This window comes from Onychostruthus taczanowskii, unplaced genomic scaffold, assembly GCF_017590055.1.
Source record: "Onychostruthus taczanowskii isolate IOZ18803 unplaced genomic scaffold, ASM1759005v1 scaffold15, whole genome shotgun sequence".
Lineage (NCBI taxonomy): Eukaryota > Metazoa > Chordata > Aves > Passeriformes > Passeridae > Onychostruthus > Onychostruthus taczanowskii.
Window position 1 is genome coordinate 8,114,662 of NW_024498685.1, and position 21,887 is coordinate 8,136,548.

Consider the following 21,887-nt stretch of genomic DNA (forward strand, 5'->3'; position numbering starts at 1 on the left):
GGACAGAGGGTGGATGATTGTCATTCTTCACTTGCTGGAACTGCCATGAGGGAAAGAACAGGATCAAGAATTGACTGTGGGAATGATAAAAACCTGGACAAAGCGCAAGAAACTGGTAAACATAAATTATTTATGTGAGTTATTTTCTTAGAACTGCTTTTTCTTCCCAAAGAAGAAAGAAAGAAAGAAGTATCACTCACCTACGCATCTTGTTCCATCTTCATTGAGATGGTAACCTCGGCCACAGCTGGGTGAGATTCTCTGGCAGGTGAAGGAGCCATCAGTGTTAATACAGATCTGGCCAGCTGGGCACGGCATGTTGGTACTCAGGCATTCGTTGATATCTACAAGAGCACAAGTCAGTGTAACTCTTTCTGAGGTTTAAGGTAAGATGCTCTCATTATGTAACCCTTCAGAGAAAAGTTTTCCCTGTGGGAGAAGACAACTACTTATGACATTTTAGCTTCACTGTTACAATTCTTCCAGAGTGAAGACCGGGGAGGTATAAAAGCCATAGATACCACTGAAAAGCAGTGAAAATTTGTTATATAACTTGTATTTGTTTCAAAGCCTTTAAAAGCCTAAGCATACAAAGAGCTGATCAGCAGTTCAGTTCACCATCTTAACCAGTTCTGCTTCAGTCTGTGTGTTCTGATGGAGTTCTTAGCTTCTACATGATGATCAGAGTCACAAATCCAACAACAAAACCCCCTCAGCTCCGCACAGAGCAGTGTTTGATTCCCAGTGCATAAAGTCAGGCTGTGAAACTGCCTAAATGTTTTGAGCAAATGCATTTTACAGCCCATAACTACTGCTGCTGCAAATTGATGTGGCTTTACTGATGTCCATGACAGCAAGTTAATCAAAAGCTGCCATGGACCTGGCACTACCTGTGGCAGGCGTGTGCTTGCAAAGGGCTTGCTGTGCACAGGCACTGGCCCCCCTCGTTTTAAAGGCTGCAGTTTTGTTTTCAGTCTGTTTCCAGTGTCAGATTTCAACACTACAGGAGAAGAAGAGGCTGATAATGAGTGCAACTTGGCAGCTGCTGCTGCTCGGCCAGTTCCACAAGTCCAAGGCTTGCTATGCCAATGGGGGAATTAAAAGTTGAGTTGAGACTTGAAAATAATACTCAAGGGAATAACTGATAGATTTGTAGGTCACATTAGACAAATCCGTATAAACTCTGCTGGAAACCAGTAATTTTAATGCATTTATGTGAAGGCTATAATTCTGGTTTTGGGGAGTCTTGGAAACAAGGCATTGGCCTGACAAGATTGTCGTCAGTCTTTAAACTCCTCTCTACAGTATGGTATAACTGTCCTATCTTTCTCATACACAGTAAGATTCTTCATGGGCTATAACATGGGACAGGTCTGGAAAGACCTACATGCCTGTAAAACCAAGCAGACTAATATCAAAGGGTGTTCCAGAGGATGCCATAATAACAGCTTTCTACACAAACCTTTGGCTAAAACCTTTTGGATAGGGTTAGATAAAATAAATGACAATTTTTTCTTACAAATTTTGTTTCTGATAAAACACCCAAAGACTTAAGCAGCTAACCACCACCTTAGGCAATGCAATCTTATTTAAAATAGAGACCTAACATTTAAGTCTTTTATTTAAATGGCTTTCACCTGTCACTCTTACCTGTGGGATCAAGGAAAGAGCAATGCACACACAGATGAAGAACGGCTTGAGCAGTTCAGAACCTACCCACTGAAACTACAACTTTTCTCCCAGGCAAGATGTGAGCATTCCCCAAGACAAGAACAAGCCTTACCAATACAGTTGCCTAGTGCATCTTGTATAAACCCACTCATGCACTGTAGCTTGGGTCGGCAGCGGAAAGATCCTGGAGTATTCTGACAGATAAAATCGGGGGGGCAGTTATGAGTACCAGTCTCACATTCGTCAATATCTGGTACATCACAAAAAAAAACTGTTAGCGGGAAGTAGACAGGTTTTTCCATTACATTTAAAACATAAGACATCATTAAAATCATCACATAGATTAATCCTCAGCATACCTTCCTGGAATTCTGTGATCCAGGATCAATCTGATTACCTCAAAAAAGGATTACAGTAAAACCAGGTAGGTTAAGATTTTTTTACCATTTCATTATTAATATTATACATAGGGGGTGTCTGTGCATATTATGCTTTACAAGTTTAGTTTTCACAACTAAATGATTCAAAACCATTACAGAGTACCTAAAGCATCACATTCAGCACGGCTCAGCCTTGATTCAGCAGTGTGCTGGGATTTGAAGTCAGGAAGATTTAATTATCCAAGTGCAATTTTAATTTTAGCTTTAGATCTAATGCACATATTGTTCATTTCTTTCATAAGTGAATTAATTGGCCTTGATTCCCATCCATATTAAGGCTTGCAATATCCCTGCATTACCCTGCTTTAAAATGCACATAAATATGACTTCTGCTTACGTTAATATTCTACTCCAGTTCAGAATAGAGAGTGAATATTTCTGGATTGTTATTCACGTAAAGCAGATAAAGGAGACAACAGCAAATAAGGTTTCACTCACAAATGTAGTCCTGTCCACATACAGCAACTAAAATTTAATGTTTGCCAACTGGCAATGGGATGAACTCTCCTAAAGTTATCAAAATACAGAACTCTTCAGCAAAAGGATACCTCATCTTTCTCATTCATGCACTTGATACAACAGCAGCCCTAGAGCTTTGTGGGACTTAAAAAATGAGTGTGGAAACCATTTGAAGTTTGGGTTGGGTTAATACTGAACTGGGTTTAGCAGGGTTCTACATGTAGCACAGCTCAGTCATGTCACTTGGCATTTAAAAACCATACATTACTATTTTTATCTCTATTAACACAGCATTAATTATTAACATTATTAACATATCTTACCCAGATAAGAACTTTCTAACATTAGCTGCAGGTATAATTTACTATCTGTACTCCTTTTTTCCAACATAGAAATATGTTAATACTTGCCAGTAAGCTATTTGATGGCCTAAATGTCATTCAAACCAATGGAAATGTTACTTCAAAGGGATCACAGTTACACCATGATACTTTCAAAAACATTGCATGATGTTCTGCAGGTTTGGCATTGGAGTTTGTTCATCAGCTATTTTTATTCAATCTATTTATTATTCATCACTGATAAGTTCCTACAGTAAAACTTTACCTAAAATTTTGGTTGAGTTAATTTACTTATAAACCAGTCCAAGCTTAGGGGGAACAGACTTTCTCATGGTGAAAACCAATTCCACATCAGCTGGAGTTTGCTGCTAATTTAAATCTCTGTAAAGGCAGCATGCCAGGTGAAGTTACAGATGCACATAAGAGCATTCTTTAAGCTAGATGGAACTTGAAATAAGTAACTTTTTTTTTGTTCTTGATTAGCTGAATAGTGGTTTTAACCCCTTTACATTTTTAAATCCCTAGGAATGCTGTCATTAAAAATTTAATCCCTTTGTAACCTCCTAAGGATAAAAGCTTGCTTTCTTTTTCTAAAGATGCCTCCGCCTTCACATTTTCAAACTGAATCGTCTGGTTCCTCCACTTGCCACACTTTTTTTCACACTCCAGAATGTGCAAACTTGGTTCATTCAGGTGCACCTAAACCATTAGATATGCTCCAAGAACAGGACTTGGGCACTCCACTCACAAATGAGCAATCAATCCCACAGACCAGACTGGAGCTAGCCAAAAATAATCTCCAGGGTATTGTGTATAGTGTGAGTTCAGGGATTTGGTAATCACCTGTTTTAGTCCCCAGATCATCTCCTAACATGCAACACAAACTGCCAGTGTGAAATACAGTTATCTCTCCTGGAATTCTTTGCAGCAGCCCACAGCATGACCTGGATTTTTGCGAGGCGGAAAAACTGCTGTCCTTGAAGCGTGTGTGTCTCATTTACCAAAGGCCAAAGAGCATGACATGATGACGTGCTTAGTTTTTAACTTGAGCCTGGAAGGTTCTGGTTTCTCTGCACGGGACATACCTTTACAACGACTGTCATCTGTCAGCTCGTAACCAGTTCCGCAGCTCGTGTCCCGCTGGCAGCGGAAGGATCCCAATGTGTTGACACAGGTTTGTCCAATCCCACAGTTGTGTGTCCCAGTGATACATTCGTTAATATCTACAATATGCAAAATTATTTGAGAGTAAATAAGAAGCATGACATCCCTGGGAAGAGACCAGGTTGAAGGCTAGCTGTGGGCACACCTCCAACCAGGCATTCCTCTGAATTCAAAGGTGTGAATTTGGCCTCACGTTCACATCCTGCTACACAGCTGTCACCAGGGCATGAGCCAGCAAAGACATTTGGACCCTGTTGGTACCAGGACTTGCTGATACACTGTACTTAAGAAGAGGAAGTTTAACTGAGTGAGAGCAAAGACACAACATCATCTGATTGAGTCTAGTAGTCGATGATGTCTCCAGATGTGTCTAAAGCTGTTACAGCTAGGATGTGTGTACATGGTCTGCTGTGGAGCTGGCAGTGTTTGGTTTATGTTGGATTTGAAGATCTTTAGGGTCTTTTCCAACCTCAGTGATTTCGTGGTCAGATTATAGTGACTATATGAATGAAGCAAACTTTGAGACAGAAATCCTCCCCTTGCTCTGCATCCCACCAACAGCTGAGGGACTCTCTGAGCCAAGCTGTGACTTTCTACTTCACAGCTACTGATAGACATTTCCTTTGTGAATTTCTTTTTCATTTTTACTTTGAATGTGTAAGAAAATCTGTCATCCATGTGTATTAAATATAAAAGATCTTCCTTTTTATATGTCCAACTAGGTTAGTGTTAATCTTACCAATCATCAATATTTATTTTATATTCTGAAATTTGTATCTGAGGTACTTAAGTACAGTCACTGACAGACAAAGGCACTCTTCATCTGGAACACTTGTTATCCTTGGATAGCTATGCAGGATGGGCAAGGTGAACTATGCCCTGGAAGGGCTCATATCCCTCAGCAACAGGGAGCCTGGGCTCACTAGCTCAGAGCCAAATGGCACATTGCACATGCCTGAAGCCAAATGCAACCTCTGTCCCAGCCCACTTCATTTGATGCCACAGACTAGAATATACTGACTTGGAAGGCACCCACAGGGATCATCGAGTCCAACCCCTGGCCCTGCACAGACACCCAAACAATCCCCCCTGTGCCTAAGAGCATTGTCCAAATGCGCCCGGAGCTCTGGCAGCCTTGGGGCCGTGACCATTCCCTGGGGAGCCTGGGCAGTGCCTGACCACACTCAGGGATGTAGGAAGAGTCAGATCTTCTTCCAGGAGAAACTAACAATCCTTCCTTGACAATTGCCATGCCACTCATGGAGTCCAGAACATTAATCCTTTCTGTCAGTTGTGTCCCTAACAAGCTAAAGAATCCTACTCTATTTTGTCTGTCTTGTCAATAACAATCCACTTTTACAAGAGAGAATAGGTGTTCTGTTTTGGTTTTTCTCACAACAACAAATTCAAACTCTGCCTCTTCTTCATTCTAAATTCTCCACCTTTTCCACTGACCCTCTCTTAACTTCATTTTCCCACAATTCTCACTTCAACACTCCATTCAAATAAACTTTTTATGATTTCACCTCTTTCCCCAGCTGACATAAGCATATTCTGCTCTCTTCTCTCTGGGTATTTTTGTAGCTATTCTTGCTCTTTTAAAACGAGAATATTTATAATCAAAACAAGGGCTTTAATTTCTTTTACCTTCACAGGTGATACCATCTGGTTGGAGCTGATAGCCAACAAAGCAGGAGCAGACATAACTGGATCCTGTGTCTCTGCACTGCTGAGAGCAGGGACCACCACCTAATGAAGATGTTAAAAGGCCTCATGTAATTAAGGGGCTCTTCACATGAACTGAAACAAACCATTAATTTACAGCATACTTGACTTATTTAGAAAAGAAGTTAATACATATACAAAAGAAAGGGCTAAGCACTGAAAGCTCTAAAAAGTAATAAAAGAAGGGTTATTCTGACAAATAGAGAATACTACAGAGAATTTACACAACATTTGGCTTATCATTAAGAAAACTTTTTCTGACCTTGTTAAGATAAAAATTAATATTAAAAAAGTTTCATATTCTAAAAACAGAGAAAAGGTTATATACTTCCAACAACAAATATTTGTTGTAAGGCTGCAGTTATACTTAGTACAAACAGAACCCAAGTCCTGTTTTTTAGAATAGCTGGATAGGCATTAAACAAAAGGTGTGAGATAGGCACAATCCATATGAGCAATTTAAGCTATAATACGTTATAAATACATTTTTAAGTACAACAATTTCTAATGAGAACAGGGCCATTCATGCATCACTGAAAATTAGGTGGAAGCATAGTTTTGTAATTGAGGTCAACAGCCTCTGCTCTCTGAATCTCTGCTAATACTGCGAGCTCCATCCTGACACAGTAACATCTCTAGTGGGAGTGTTGGAAGAACAGAATTAATTTCCCCATGTAACATGAAGGAGCTCCAAAACAAATTGCTGGAAGTTCCATTGCCTAGGAAATTTAAGTTTCCCCTGTTAAAGTTCAGGAAATTACAAGTACTTTTGACATGCCAAGTTTATCAGAAAATATACTGCAGACAGAACCACCAATTGGCAATTAGCAATACCAATCCATCTCCTGCAGGCAGCTGATTAACTGAGAAAAACAACAACTGATTACATGAAGAAATAATGCTAGAAAATATGTAACACATATTTCTATGTCATCTCCTCTAATTAGCTACTGGAGACAAGGAGGAGAGGCACTGCTGACTCTGGTTCACTAATGACCTGGTAGGTATTCTCACTCTCTCCAGAGTGTAACAGCTGTAAAACATGGAGCACAGTAAATAATTTTTCAACTGGAATAAAAGCCTATTAAATTTATTTTATCCTAAATACATTTCTGAGTTCTGAAATACTGGCAGAAAACAATGAATCACTGTTGGTTTAGGTTTATGGACATGTAAATCATATGTGACAAGCAATAAATCAGAATACTTAGCACAGCAATATTCTAAATGCACATTTCCAAGGAGGCAGAGCAGCATAACTAATCAGAACAATAGCCACTTTTGTCTTCCTTTTTTCAGGTGCTGCATCTCAAACATAAACAAGTTTAATTTCACATTCAAACACCCTGATATTCAAATACCAAGAGAAGAATAAAAGATGCACATATTTAATGTAGGATCACCATATTCTGAAGAATCCAAAGTACTCCACAGGTTCAAGGGTGACACTTCTGAGGTATTACCCACTAGAAGTTAAGTACAAGTTAAATGTATTGTCTCAGCTTCAGTTGGATAAGATGGACTGCACTGTGAGAGACAATGCCTCCCTTGTATTTGGGCACTATTTAGGCATCACATAATGGCCCATTACTCCTTGGAAAGGCTCTTCCTCATGTTTGGTTTTTTTTTTTTTTTTTGTCCTTTTTTTTCACCCATAACTGTGCTAGGCAAAGGGCTTTGGTTAGATCTAATTTGGCTTCACTTTATTGAAAGCAATCACAAAAGAGCTGGCCAGCAGGACTAGGCACCTGACTCACCTCTGCAGCCATCATGCAGATAAGGATCTTCTTGGTCTAGTTCCTCCTTTGAAATTTCAACTAAAAAGAGGAGAGCTAGGCATTAGAGGAGAAAGCACTTTTCTTCTCAAGGTAAAACACTGTGTGCTTGGGATGGAACTCACACCAGGGTTTTGGACAAATCTGAACAAAATTAAAAAGCATTATTTATATATTTTACAGCTATTTCTTAGATTTGACATTCAAATGCTCATGGCTATGGGGCATTTTCCATCTGACTGATTCAATATGAAAGTCACACTGTGATCATAGATTACATATGGACTGATATTTTCAAACACAAGTTCTTAGTCTCAGGCTTTTAACCAGAGCTTAACCTCATTTTCATAAGTCACGTTGTTGAGGCATGCTTGGCTTCCACTGACTTTATAGTAGCTTGGGGTACTCAGAGATTTAATGAGAATCAGATTAACCTCAGTTATTTATTTAGACTTCATTAAAAAGCACTCCACACCTAAGTTTTTGAGCACATACAGCATTCTTTCAAATGTACTTATATACATTAAAAAGTTTTGTTCTGTGGTACTCCTGCCACATGTACAAATTCCAAGAGTCCATTCTTTCCATGTGAGGACATGCAAGGGCCAAACACATCCTGAACCCACTGCCTCCCCACAGAACCAGCTAATGGACTTTCTCCAAACCCACCACTCTGAACACAGGGGCAAAGGTAGGTTGGTAGTGTGTAAAAACACAATTTCAAAATACTCTGCTTACTGACTTGGAAACGTGGGCTTGTTTCAGTGACTGTGCATGAGCCCATTCCTCCAGCAGTCACTTACAAGCAAGTGGTGCACAGAGGATGTAAAAGCAGTGTTTGTGCAATGGCACGAGGCTGGGTTGGTTAACTGAGCCCTCAAGCCATAGGGGCACATCTCAGTTATGCAGAACAATCTGATGGAATCAGTTTGCTCAAGTCTGGTTGTGTTTGGTACAGGTCTCTGGGGACACAATGCCAGAGATCACAAAATTAATTAGGTTGGAAAAGACCCCCAAGACCATCAAGTCTGACCTGTGGACAACACTTTATGTGACTCAGAGAGCCAGCTTGCCTCTCCCCTGCAGCAGAATGCCCTTCATGCACTGCTGTGGCACAACAAACACAAGGTTCTAGTGCAAAAACCTGCCTTGCAAAATGGAGCCTCATCTCCCCTTCACAACGAGCCAAAGTGTCTGTTTGTGTTGTTAGCTCTGCCCTTCTGCAGGCATTTTTTATTGTCCATAGGGTTATTTGATGTATGTTCAAACACCTGCTTGTTTCTTAGCTGAGTGATGAGAACATTGTCCTGCCCTGCTCATGGACACTGCCCCAGCTTTGCAACGCGCAGTGGCTCTTATGTGTGCCACATTAACCACACCAATGATTGTTGTGTGCGTCACTTACCCACAAAGGCAAGCAGGGAAATACTCTGCCATGCTCTCAGTTCTCATAATGGCATAGTTCTCATGCCATGCAGGTACATTGAGTATGCAAATTTCTGTTATTAGCAGAGATGTCTGAGTGCGAGGGATCTACAAGTCCAGTGCTAATGGGCATGGGAAATTCCCCTCCTGAGACAACAGCACACACAGAGAAGCTGCCCAAAAGGCATTTCCATATGTTACCTCATAAGGGGGACACTGAGAAAAGCCAGGCTGGAAAGACCTGGAACAACTCTGACAACATGCTGGCTCAAGCAGATCAGTGCAAGCTTTTGTGATTTAAATGATTGATTGGGATGATGTCCCCCAAAATCTGTTGCTTGTGATCTGCCAGCCAGATGGAATGTTTTCAGTGCTCAGCAGCCCATGAGGGAGGCAGCACCACCCAGCATGACTTGTCTGCAGTTTCAGGTCTAAGTGAAAAAGGGGGGAAAAAAAACCCCAAACAAATGGGAGTCTACAAGGGTCAGTCTGTACCCATTCATCCTCTTCAGCTCTGTGGACTAGCTATGGAGAAGGGTCAGGAGCTGCTGCCCTCTTTTTTTGGTAATATCAAAAGAAACAGTTTCCACATTTCCTGGTGATCTTCAGTTGTCCCAGGCAGTCCAGGCATTTCAAATCCCTCTGGTTTGTGGGTATTTGCCTCTTACATAATGGCAACATTTTCATTCTGCTGAGCTGGCAAAGGCCCTCTAGCTTTTCAACACAATTCAAAGAATTGTTTGTTGATTTTCATTTTAATTAAGCATTTGTCAGTGGGAAAAATGCCATTAAAATTAATAGCTTATATTCAGCTTCCAAAGTAATATCATTAGTTGCCAAAATAAGCTCTTGTACATTTAAGTTCTGACACCAGAAACTGACCTCTTTCCACCTCTTATTTTCAACAACAGCCTTTCAGCTGTTACTAGCCAAAAAAATGAGCTCCAAAATATGCATCATTAAATTACTCTGATGAGATGTCAAATTAGAGGAATTCCAACAGAAATAATTTAAAATGAAAACACTCCTTGTACCCTGTATCATTTTGTGTCTCACTCTTTTAAGTATGCAATAAAGTACCTGGCTCTTTCTTAGGAGCATAATCACTGATGGACAGATCAATGCCTTCTTCACCTTTCCCACAGCAAGTTCTGAAGACAATTCCACACTGATATCCTATCTTTGGGTTGGGCTCACAACTCTGTCCTTGAACTTGGGCAGCCTTCCCCAGCAAACAGCAGTAACAACACGTCTGTTAAAAAGAAAATGAAAATATTAACAAAGTCAAAGCAATGTGAGCTTTGACAATGGTGTCAGTAGTTATCTCACCTTGGTACTGATGGAAAATTTTCTACAAACTCTTCAAGAGCTCCTGGTGTACTTGGGCTCGAATTTCTGAACCTGCTGTGGAGTTCAATGAGCTCTGCATCTGGCCAAGCACAGAACCTAGGTTCAATTTCTCAGAAACACTGTGTATGTGTGAAGGTGTGTGCAAGCTGATGTGGAGGACCACAAAACCCCCTGCCCATACATGGGATTTCATTACTCCCTGCCCTCACAGCCTGGATTCAAACACCAGCCAGAAGTCAGAATTCTTTACACCCCTGCTTTCCCTTCGTGTCCAGTTCAATTTAGATGGGATACATTCAACGAAGTGCAGGCTCAGTTTGACTTGTGCTGCTTGCTCACTTTCCTCCCTGAATGAACAAACACACCTTGTCCAAGGTTTGTGTTAGTAGCTGAGAGAGGAGCTCTTTTGCTCTGAAAAGCATGGCCAGACATTATATAAAAGCATCACCATCCTGATATGGTTTCCAGGAGCAACACTGGATCTGGCTCTTCAGGACCTGCTGAACTGCAGCCCTGGAATGCACCACAGAAGCAAGGACCGGACAGGTTAATCCTGTGGAGGCTTCCTTTATTTTAAATTGAGAAGATGCTGCTGATTCATCCAGTTTTCTGCCTTGCTGTCAGAAAGCAGCTAAAGTGTTTGGTTCTCTGGAACTGGTGTCTGCCAGTTGCTACTGTCACATGAAAGCAGATTTAAGCTTTTTTATTAGTTTTGTTAGTCTTCCAGACTCCATTTTTCTTGAAGGAAATTGCCTGCACCATTAGACAGAACAGATGGAATATAAAATAACTAAACTTTCAAATAAATTTCTATAGTTTGGTGCTTTAAGCAACACACTGCTAAAAAGAAGGCAGCTATGAAATGCTTTGCATTACGTTGAGATGTCTATCCCTGCCTATATTCTAAGTTTTCCCTTGTAAAGAATTACATGTTTCTCTCCCTCTACTGAACTGAAAGGCGCTTTTAAAACTTAGAGCAGCGTGAAGTCAAGACAGTAACAGCATCCTGAAGTATGCAAGTATTCCATTTTGTAGGAAGTCCTTAAGGACACAACAGAAACTTTTCTGTGCTGCAGACTGCTGTAGGGCTGGAACTCCTCTCTCCTGGCCTCATCTCCTGGAATCTGTTTTCATGCCCTCCCAGTCTCCAGGATACATGTTTTCCCTTATTTACCCTTGTTTGGAGATGGTTCCTACTACCTACTTTTTTTACTAGTTCCTCCAACTACTTCCATCCAGTGGCAGATGCTCCAGTTTCATCCTATTATGTCTGGGATAATTCCATCTTTTCTGGCTTTTTTGGACGACTTTAGAAATAAACGCCTGATGATTGAAACATTTCGCAATATTTATTCTAACATATCAAGCAATTCCCTGAGGCATCCTTCTCAAAGTTCTTAAATGTGTGACAATAAATTTGTTAATTTTTAATTTTCCCAACCATAAATTAGAAGACAAATATGAAAGTGAGCTAAAGATTCATTACTTGACTGAACCTGCATATTTTTGATAAGCAAATCTTATTTAAGTTATTGAATAGGCTGATGCCTTGACAAATTCTGGTATTATGTAATTCTGGCACCCTCACTGGCTTCTGCTGGAAGACTCAGTCCACTTCTTTATCTTGTCACAGGATGTTCATATTGGGAGTTACAGAGTTTCTTCTGAATTTTTTTGAAGAGTGATCATCAATTTTGCCCTTTTTTGAACTGTTGAACAGCATTAAGTTCCTTATTTCTTTCAGGCTAAGCTGCCATTTGAAAAGCCTCTGCCTCCAGCTCGTGTGAAATTTCAAGTACAGAACTTGCTAAATCTTGCAATATCTCTAAGACACTGCATCTTCAACTAACAAAACTGTGTGCCCTGAACCATTTGTTCCAACCCGTATTTATTCTAACTGTGCATGATGTACCTTGATTTAACTTCTTGATAATGAGAAAAATTTATGTTTCTACACCTCAGCCAAAATGATCCAGAGACGGAAAGTGTCAAGGGTTTTCTTAACAGGTTTTCACGGCCTGGTTTTTGGTAGTGGGGGAGCCCCAAAGGTGGCTCCTGTGAGAAGCTGCTGGAAGCTTCCACCATGTCTGGCAGAGCCAATCCCTCATGGCTCTGAAGAGGGACATGCCACTGGCCAAGGCTGGGCCAGTTAGAGATGATGGCAACGCCTCTGTGATAACATATTTAAGAAGAAAATCAAAACAAAGAGAGTGGGGCAGTTTTAATTCCAGACAGGGAAGAGGAGGAGGTGAGAACGTGTGAGGGAAACAACATGGAGACAGCGAGGTCAGTGGGGAAGGAGAAGGGAGGAGGTGCTCTAGGGGTCAGAGCCAAGATTCCTCTGCAGACCGTAGTGATGACCAAAAATCAAGTTGCTATTCTACCCTTTCACTGCCTTTAGGCCTCTGCTTCTTAAGTCACCCCAATAATACTATCAAAAATATAATAATATCAAACTTTGCCCCCTCTGGCATTAGCAAAATCCCATGCAGCTTCCAAGCCACGCCTTGCTCCTCCTATTTGAATAGATAAGAGTAGACAGCTGTGTCCTGCCTCAAGTCCTGTGCTCCCTTGACTGCCTTCTCACAGCAAGGAACAAAGGAGTAAAGTTACATGTGAGGAATTTGAAGATATAATTTTCGGTGTGATTAGGAAGCACATGAAGATTAATAAGGTCTAAGGTTTCTTAGATTAATAAGGTCTTTTGAATATGTAAAGTTTACAATACTTTTACAATATTTCTTATTATTTATGTTCAGATTGAAGCCAGTTTTGGTGTGAGCCCTGTAGTAACACTGCTTTTGGTATCTGTCCACAAGAGGTCTCTCCCTTGCTGAAATCCATTAGATGCTAACCAAAAACCCACTAATAACTCAGAGGAAATTTCCAGAACTCTTAAAGAGCTAAACAAAAATTAAAAATTAGAAATATTTTCAACAGTCCAAAGCAATAAAATTTTTGTGCTCACCTATTACACACAACCAAAGTATTCATGGCAAAACTTTTGAGACAAGGACAGATCTCAACCTTTGGAAATTACCTATGCCAAATTTTGGGGAAAATGTTCAAGTACCTTAAAGGTGGTCAAATTTCTAGAAGCTGCACTCCTTTCTGCAAGGCTGTTGTGATACAAACTTCCAGAAAATAATTTCTACATCTTGTGTACCTGCACTGCATCTGGAAATTGATTGCTTTCTTTTGATAAGATTTTAAAGATTAATCATTCATTTTGCATCTCTTTTTCTTCCAAAGCTAGAAAAACTAAGATTCCAAACAATGAGAGGAGAAAATTCTGCCCATCATTTTCTATGCCTATTGCCTTTATGTGTGAAAAAAAGGCAAATGTTTTTGAGATATGGTCTTTTTATCTTCTTCCCAATCCCAAGTTTTGGATTCAAAGGAAAGATTTGCTGCTTCATTTGCTGCAAAGGGCTGCAATTAATCCTACTAATTGAATTACTAAATCATTCTTTCTGCTTCCTTGAAGAAGACAAAGAAGATCCAAAATACATGACCTAAGATTAAAAAAAATGGACCAACTTAGGCAAAATGAGATTCAAGTTTGTTTACCACAGCAAGGCACAACTTCCAGACATTGTATGTCTCAAGGTGATCAAATTCAAAATGTATTCAACAGAAGAAGTGATGAATTGTTCACTGATATTGGATCATAAGCCACCTATGTCCACCATGGACCAGAGACTACCTTCAAAGGTACCCCTGCCTCAGTGAAGCTGTTAAGCGTAGGATGTTCCTGTTAGGGAGTGGAAGGACAGAATGTGACACAAAGATTAATTAACAAAGACTATGTTTATACCAGTAAATTAAACAGGGAAAGAACACAGGCTCAGGGCATTACCCCACAATCACCTGTAAATTTTAAATACCAGCAAGCTGTAATGGCAGCTGACACTCCATCAGACAAGGCTGAAGTGTGTTCTGAGGCCAGCACAGCCCTCCTGCACTGTGTGTTGCAGGGGAAGGACAGCAGCTACGTGACAGCTGTGCTGAGCCACTTCTTCTCAGAGCCAGAGGTCAAGACCCAATCCAATTTTTTAATAATAAAACTGTCAACTATGAAAATCTGCCATCTTTAAAGAAGTCTGGTCATTTACAAAAACACTATTAAGTCTCCTTCCTCATGCTGGCACACCTACATAGGGAAACATCAGGCAGTTGGTGGGTCAGTGGGTTTCCTTGAAGAGCTGTATTCTGGTTTAGAGCTGTCCTATGGCATGTAGTTAAAAGAGTACTGCTGCTAAAATCCTATCTTTGGTAACAAGCATTTGGATCTGCAGAGTCCTCACAATCACTCCTTGTTCATCTGCTCAGAGCCCTTCAAAATATTGACACAAAGGGTGAAATAATATTTTGCGCTGCATTCAGATTGAGGGGGAGTAGTAAAGGCTGCACAGAGGATTTCCTGTGTGCCAAGACCTGGACATCATCAACAAGGGATGCATGGCTCCTCTGGGAGACACTGTGGGACAAGGAAATCCCACACATGCAGACAGACTCAGGAGAACCCAAGTGTCAGCCTCACTAGCATGGGTTACCTTTCTTCTGCTCCCAGGGAGAACATGGATTACTTCCCAGCCCTAGAATCAGTGACATCCCAGTGACAGGAGCAGAACAAGCCAGCATTTTTTAGAATATGAAACTTGTCAAGCCAGCATTTTCCAGAATACAAAACTGTCTGCCATCCTCTGTATAGTAGGTTTTTTTATTTTAATTGAATGAACCATTCAGCATCTTGAAGCAGTGGGAAGAACTAAAATCATTCTCATCTGTTCTCATCACCATGGAAAGAAATCCATAACAAGACCAAAGCTATTCATGACTGGTTCATGGTCAAGGTCATGATCTTACTGGTGGAACTTTCTTCCAAAAATAATCTGAAGAAAGGTATAACCATGCTCCCTTCCAGGCAGTGAGAGACAAAGACAGTAATAAAGGCGGAGGGCAGGGCACAGATTGATTGCAGATGCCAACAACAGACATTTTTATTCTGATATCAAATGCTGGTATCACAGGCTTACAGATCTCTCCATCCAGCTGTAAATCAAAATCATGTTAACTTAGAACACTTACACAAGCTGGAATAAGTACTCTGGAAGGGTTAACTTCAGTCCTACCCCTTTGGACCACCAATATTGAAAACCAGTGAGTCTGACCAGTGACCTTAGGCCACGATGTTTTAGTGAAAGCTGAAGTCTGAAATGTGTCTGAGTTTCTCACCCTTCCATCACTACAGCACTGATGTCTTCTTTTCATGCAAAAGTAGTTTCCTGAGCAATTATACATTCAAGATTTTCCACCCTTTTTCATTCTCCCCTCTGCCTCAGCTAAAATGCAATGTGACAGTCTGCTTTGCTGAACAGGGCTCCATTTCTCAAAGAGAAGGACAATGCAAACAACCTTAACAGAGACATGAGGTGCAGGCGGGAAAAAAAAAAATTCACAATGCAGCAAACTGAGTCAAATAACCTTCAGGGCCAACCCTAAATAACCTCAATTCCTCTTCTTAGAGACAAAGAGGAGTATCTCTGGTGTCTCACCTTGAAGTATTCGGCTTCACAGGTGGAATTTTTGGCGATATGCGAGTCGCACTCCTCACGCGCGTTGGCAAATTCGACCCCGTCGGAGCAGGACTGCTTCTCCAGCTGGCTGCGGCAACACTGCACCTGGGTCATGCTGCAACAGCGTGGAAAAAAGGGGAGAACAATGTCACACGTGGGTCAGCAACAGGTGATGCAACACTTGACAATTAGTACTCATACTAAGGGGTTTCTGTGGGAGCACTGTTACAACATAAAGATATTCTCTGGGAGGAGGCAGATTGTCTGTCCACATGGTTAATGCAGTTTCATTGCTCATCTACCTTGCAGCCTGCCCCAACAACCTTTTTAAACAAATGGGTGACTTCAAGCACACCTGCCCCAGGGCTCAAGGGCTTCAGGGCTGCATTCTGGCATGTATTGTGACAGCTGGTGGCTGAGGAGACTGATGGAAGGGAGAAGTTATTGTATTTGTGGGGTCCCTCGTGGCAGGAAGGAATGATGAATCTGACTCCATGTTCTCAGAAGGCTAATTTATTATTTTATGATACTATATCATATTAAAGAATACTAAACTAAACAATACTAAATAATTCAGAAAGGATACTTACAGAAGGCTAAAAAGATAATAATGAAAACTCGTGACTCTCTCCAGAGCCCTGACACAGCTTGGCCTTTATTGGCCAATGAGTCAAAACAACTCACACCAGAATCCAATGAAACAATGACCTCTTGGTAAACAATCTCCAAACACATTCCAAAGGAGCAAAACACAGGAGAAGGAAATGAGATAATTATTGTTTTGCTTTTTCTCTGAGGCTTCTCAGCTTCCCAGGAGAAAAATCCTGGGTGAAGGAGTTTTTCTAGAAAACATGACTGTGACAAGAAGTCAGGCCCTGGATCTTGTGAAAGCCTGCAATCCCAGTGTACCCTCGCACCTGCTGCCCCAAATCAACAGGTATGGCATGTGGAAGGAAGATCAGAGCATTGTTCTGTGGGACACCTGGAGATAATGGAGAGAAATGAAGATACCGAGGGAAGTCACAGTGAGAAACAGCAACTGTATTGCAAGCAAGAGGAAAAGAAAAACAAGGAAAAGAAAAATATTTCAGGGCAGGGAGATGTGGAGAGGAGACAGGATAAAATTTCCAGGAAACTTAGTTTTGTTAGACTGCTTAAATCACTCTATTTTATCTCAATGTCAGTGGAAAAACTGGAAACTTGTTCCTGCAGGGGGAAAAAGTCTGCATGAGGAGTCTTTAAACTCCTCCAGTCTGGTTGCTACTGTCATGTGAATACAAAGCCCAGGGAAGACCTTTCTCCTCTCCCACTCTGCTTTTATGTGTAAGTCTGCTTTGCTGGGTAGTTTTGTGGATAAAGCTCTTCCATCACTACTTTCTGTTACAGACACTGGGAAACAGAGAAAAAATACCCTGTACTCCTGAAAATCCCCTATTCCACTGCTGGAAATTTTGATAATATCAGGAAGAGGAGTGAGTTAGTGGAGCTACTGAACTACAGGCTTCTTCCACCATCAACTGAGATAAATGGCTTACCATGCATTCCCTCTGGAGGAGTTTTCCTCCTCTCCAGGACCATAAAATGACCTTTCAGCTCCCTCAGCTCTAAGGCCAGGCAACTAAAAGCAGAGGACATGTGGGTACTGGGCTCAGATTGTGCATCTCTGTGCATGTGGGTGAGGCCAGTTGTCCAGATGCATTCCTGAAGATTCCAATTCCTATTTATTAGATTGTACATGGATCATTTACAACCCAAACCACTCTAGAATTGTACAGTTCCATCATTAGTAATGGTCTGACTGTGCAGACTCACTGGACAAAAACAGCCATGATATTTCAATGCATAGGAACTAAAAGCCAGGATAAATTCATGAACAAATTATTCAAAAATGGACTCTAAAATCATAGCAAGAAGTTAAGCCCAGGACAGTAACTTTACTTGGCAGGATATTTGAAGTTTTTGATATCTGATTTAGTTCCAGTTTGGAAGAATATGTAGCTTTTTTTGTTGCTGAAATTCCCTCTGAAGCAGAATTTCCATTCCCTGCCCAGCTCCGGGGTGGTCTGAGTTTCAGGGCTTTGGAAGCTTCTAAAAACTGAACTCCAAGCCCAAGAGTGTGGGAGCTGAGACTTCCCAGCCTCTTTACCCCTTCAGATTCTCTTGAGGAGCTAGATATGTCAGCCACAGACAAGCAAACAAATAAACAAACAACAGCAGTCTTTCAGTAGATCTGTTTGATTCCTGGTGTGGCTTTGTTTTTTTCAAACACAAGCCAACTCTTTGAAATCTCTGAAAAACAGGCAATTTCAACCAAAACAAGAAAGTTTGTTAAAATGTTTCCCACAGCTGTATTCATCAGTCATGTGGTCCACCCCAACTGTAATAAGGAATTAAACATCAATTGGATACTGGATTAAAACACCATTTGATCATTCTGAGAACAACAACAATAAAATCACACTTCATTGCCCAACTCCTACAGCCCAATTGCACTGGTAGCAAATACTGCTTGAGACTCTAAACACCAGCATGGCAGTGACAGGGGCAGAAGTCCTTGAAAGATGGCAGGGAAAAAAGCTGGAAACACCTGCACAGTGCTGGTCTTCCTCTTCCCTCTGCAGACCAGCCCAGAGATCACCACAAGCAGCAAGGCAGGCTCCAGGGAGTCTTCCCTAAATGACAAGTGTCTCCCAGCCTCAGCTAATACCTGCTCTCTTCCTGCTCCCCAGCCAGGTGAAGGAGCCAACAGGACATTGAGATTTGTCTCTTAGTGTTATACCTTCCAGGTGTACCATTAACAGTCTGTGGACCATTACAGTATTGGTCTCTAAAAACAGAGAAAGTAAAGTAGGATCTTTCTATGAGTCTGGTTTTTGGGGGTTTTTTTTGGTTTTTTGTTTTTGGTTTTTTTTCAACCTTTCTATGAGTCTGGTTTTTGGGGTTTTTTTTTTTTTTTTGTTTTGTTTTTGGTTTTTTTTCAATTAGGAGTAATACTTTAAAAAGCCAAAAGGTGTTTTTTCTTTATGTGCCTTATTCTGACTTTCAGGTTAAAAGAGAGCAATAGAATTTTTCTGAAAATAAACAGGCATTCACAATATGGTAGATATTGTCTAACATTAAGTATTGAATCTTCAGGAGTATGAGGCCTCATAACTGATATTCATTCAGGATATTTCAGGTAAAATCATGCATTTCTGAAGGACGAGTTTCATTCATGGCTCACTAGTGAACAAAAATCACCAAGACATTGAAAAAAATCCTTATTTGTTGTTTCAGATGTTGATCTAAAAGTAATTTCACTACTAGATAATTTGATTATAAATCAAGTTAAGAAATCATGTTTTATATTCTCACTTTTACCTTCTGCTAAAATTTAACCAATGTGGCTGATTTTCATGGAGTTAATTCCCAAATGAAAATCTACACACCCACTTGCATCCACAATATTTTCACATTTATTATTCTCCTGTCTAGAGGATGCACTCCTAGGCCAGCACAGATTTCATAATCATCTATTTGTTATTTCTCTTCTTTTTATAAAAGCATTAAAACTTAACTTTTTTTCTGAAAACAATGTCTTGTCGATCTACTTTTATTACCCTCTCTCATTCTACTTCCTTCAAGCTATGTCAGTGCTATTCATGTGTACAGTGGAAGGTCTTGGACAAAATATCAAAATTAAAAAGAATGATTTTGCAAAAACAAGCTAGGTCTTCCAGCCTTGGATTCTTCAGCGTGCACCCCTGCAACACCAGTAAATAATGCTATTCCTGGTGTAATTCCAGAAAGGCTACACATTGTTAAAGGTATGCAAGTACCATATGGAGATAGACCGTTTCTGGCATGGGAATTAAGTTCACTTGCTAAGAGCTCTGTGCAGGGAAAACTCTTCACTTAGAAAGCAAGAAGACTTATTGGACAGGTTGAGTTCCAAAATTAACTTGCAGCTCTTTCCAGCTGCCTTGAGTTTAACCACACCACAAGAAAATGAATGAATGGGAAAAGACTCACTGTGATGACAGCCAGAGATATTACTCATTAAAATTCTACACTTGTATTAACTGAGTCAAAAAGACACAGAGATAAACACTGACATTGTCCAGAGAGATAATGCAGTGAGATAAAATCATGTGTGGGGCAAGAAACCACAGTAAGAGATTGCAGACATTGGGCCCAGAGCCCTGTTTCAGCCTCTAGCAGGAGTAAGAGCAACCAGGGGGATTTTTGGAACTTGTGAACTTCGCACACAGTCTGGCTCACTTTGTTTAGGACAAAAAAGTGAGTATGGCTGTAGTTTGAGCCACAACACACTCAGTGACAGTGACACAGCTGGCTCCCTCAGGAGCCACAAGGGACTTTGGGAGAAGAGTACTTCGAGAGTATATTATTGCCAAGGTTCCACATCGCTGTCTCCTTATCACAAAAGTTTCATACCTTCTTGGTGTGGCTTTGAAGAGTGTATTATTGCAAAGGTTCCACATCACAAAAGTTTCATACCTTCTTGGTGTGGTTTTGTGGGCAGCTCTTCAGCACACTGACTCTTTCTTCCTCACCAAGTAGCCAACTGACTCCAGCTCCTCCGTATCCCCCAACACTGCAAATGTGCTGGAACCCAGAACTGTCACCTTGGTCCTGGGATGCATGGCAGATATGAGAATGACAGGGCTGGAAAACAATTATTTCTGTGGAAGACATTTTCCCCTTGAGGGTGGTGAGATAGTGGCACAGGGTGCCCAGAGAAGCTGTGGCTGCCCCAGCCCTGGAAGTGCCCAAGGCCGGGTTAGATGGAGCTGGGAGCAGCCTGGGACAGTGGAAGGTGTCCCTACCCATGGCAGGGGGTGGGACTGGATGGCCTCTAACGTCCCTTCTAATCAATCCAATTTCATGGTTCTAAGATTACTATGGATGTATTTTGAATGGTTGGGAAACAGCCAAGAGGATGCAATTCCTACTCAATGAGGCAGTTGGTTCCTCACACAAGAGACCCTAGCACTGGGATTCCTTTGAGGGAGGGACTGAATCTGAACACCACTGATATTCCCATTCTAAACAGATGATTCAAAACAACATGGAAATTCTTGTAAAGCGTCCTGGGGAAAGCACTCACATCCATTCTCTTCTGTGTTGCACAGTCTTTGCATAATAAATGCAAAAAAAAATCTCTTTTATTTCAGGAACTTTATCAAGCCTGCTCACTTCAGAATGCGTTTTTCCCCTTATATTCACCTGTTAACCTTGCAAACTGAAGGTGAAATATGCAGGGCAAACAACTCTCCCTGGCATCAAGGGATATGGCTTTCTACCCTCCCACTTTTCTAGAGCACTCAAGTCAGATGGTCACCCCTGCACTGCACTGGGTGGCCAGGGCATCCCAGCTGGGGTTTAAACAGCCACAGGAATGCTAACATGTGGCCCCCAGCGGCTCCCACTTCATGCAGGAGTCTGAGGAGGAATCAAGTCCTTTGGAAAATCTGTGACCAATAAGGCATCTTGTTTCCCAGTCCCTTATTCTCACCTACCTAGCCATGAACCCAGCTCTGTTCCCTTCTTTGTGCAGCAGGAATAAATGTAGAACATCAGTGTCAATACCCTCACGTGCCTGCAGAAAGAATCATGCTCCCTCAGTGCTCATCCTGGCTCCAGTTACACCAGAAATTAGGAGTAGAATTTGGCCCTGACCTTTCTGTCTGAAATGGCATCCTAAAGTGATTTTCATGTACCTCTCACAGATATGACAGTTTGCAATTACAACTGGAGTAAAATAATATTGATGTTCACAAAAGTGCTCCAAGGTGCCAATTTTACTTAGTCATTTTTAGAGCGAAACCAAGCTTCATGGGGAGCATGCAGACATGAATAAATGCAACCAAACTGACTTTATCAACTTAATGTTTTGTCAAGAAGTGCTCATACCTCTCACAGAATATGTGTCTTTTATTTTACTAGTATAATTTTCTT

General features: G+C 41.0%; 1 protein-coding gene across 2 annotated transcripts in view; it reads right to left on the reverse strand.

Annotated features, from left to right (window-relative positions):
• FBLN1 (fibulin 1) overlaps window positions 1-21,887 on the reverse strand; it is a 75,194-nt gene that overhangs the window by 38,644 nt on the left and 14,663 nt on the right. For both annotated transcript variants that reach the window (XM_041398862.1, XM_041398863.1), the window contains exons 3-9: window positions 15,909-16,044; window positions 10,081-10,252; window positions 7,558-7,617; window positions 5,723-5,824; window positions 3,997-4,134; window positions 1,784-1,921; window positions 201-344 (exon numbers count right to left, since the gene is read on the reverse strand). In XM_041398862.1, the coding sequence (XP_041254796.1) occupies window positions 201-344; window positions 1,784-1,921; window positions 3,997-4,134; window positions 5,723-5,824; window positions 7,558-7,617; window positions 10,081-10,252; window positions 15,909-16,044 (890 nt within the window). The remainder of the gene's footprint in view (window positions 1-200; window positions 345-1,783; window positions 1,922-3,996; window positions 4,135-5,722; window positions 5,825-7,557; window positions 7,618-10,080; window positions 10,253-15,908; window positions 16,045-21,887) is intronic.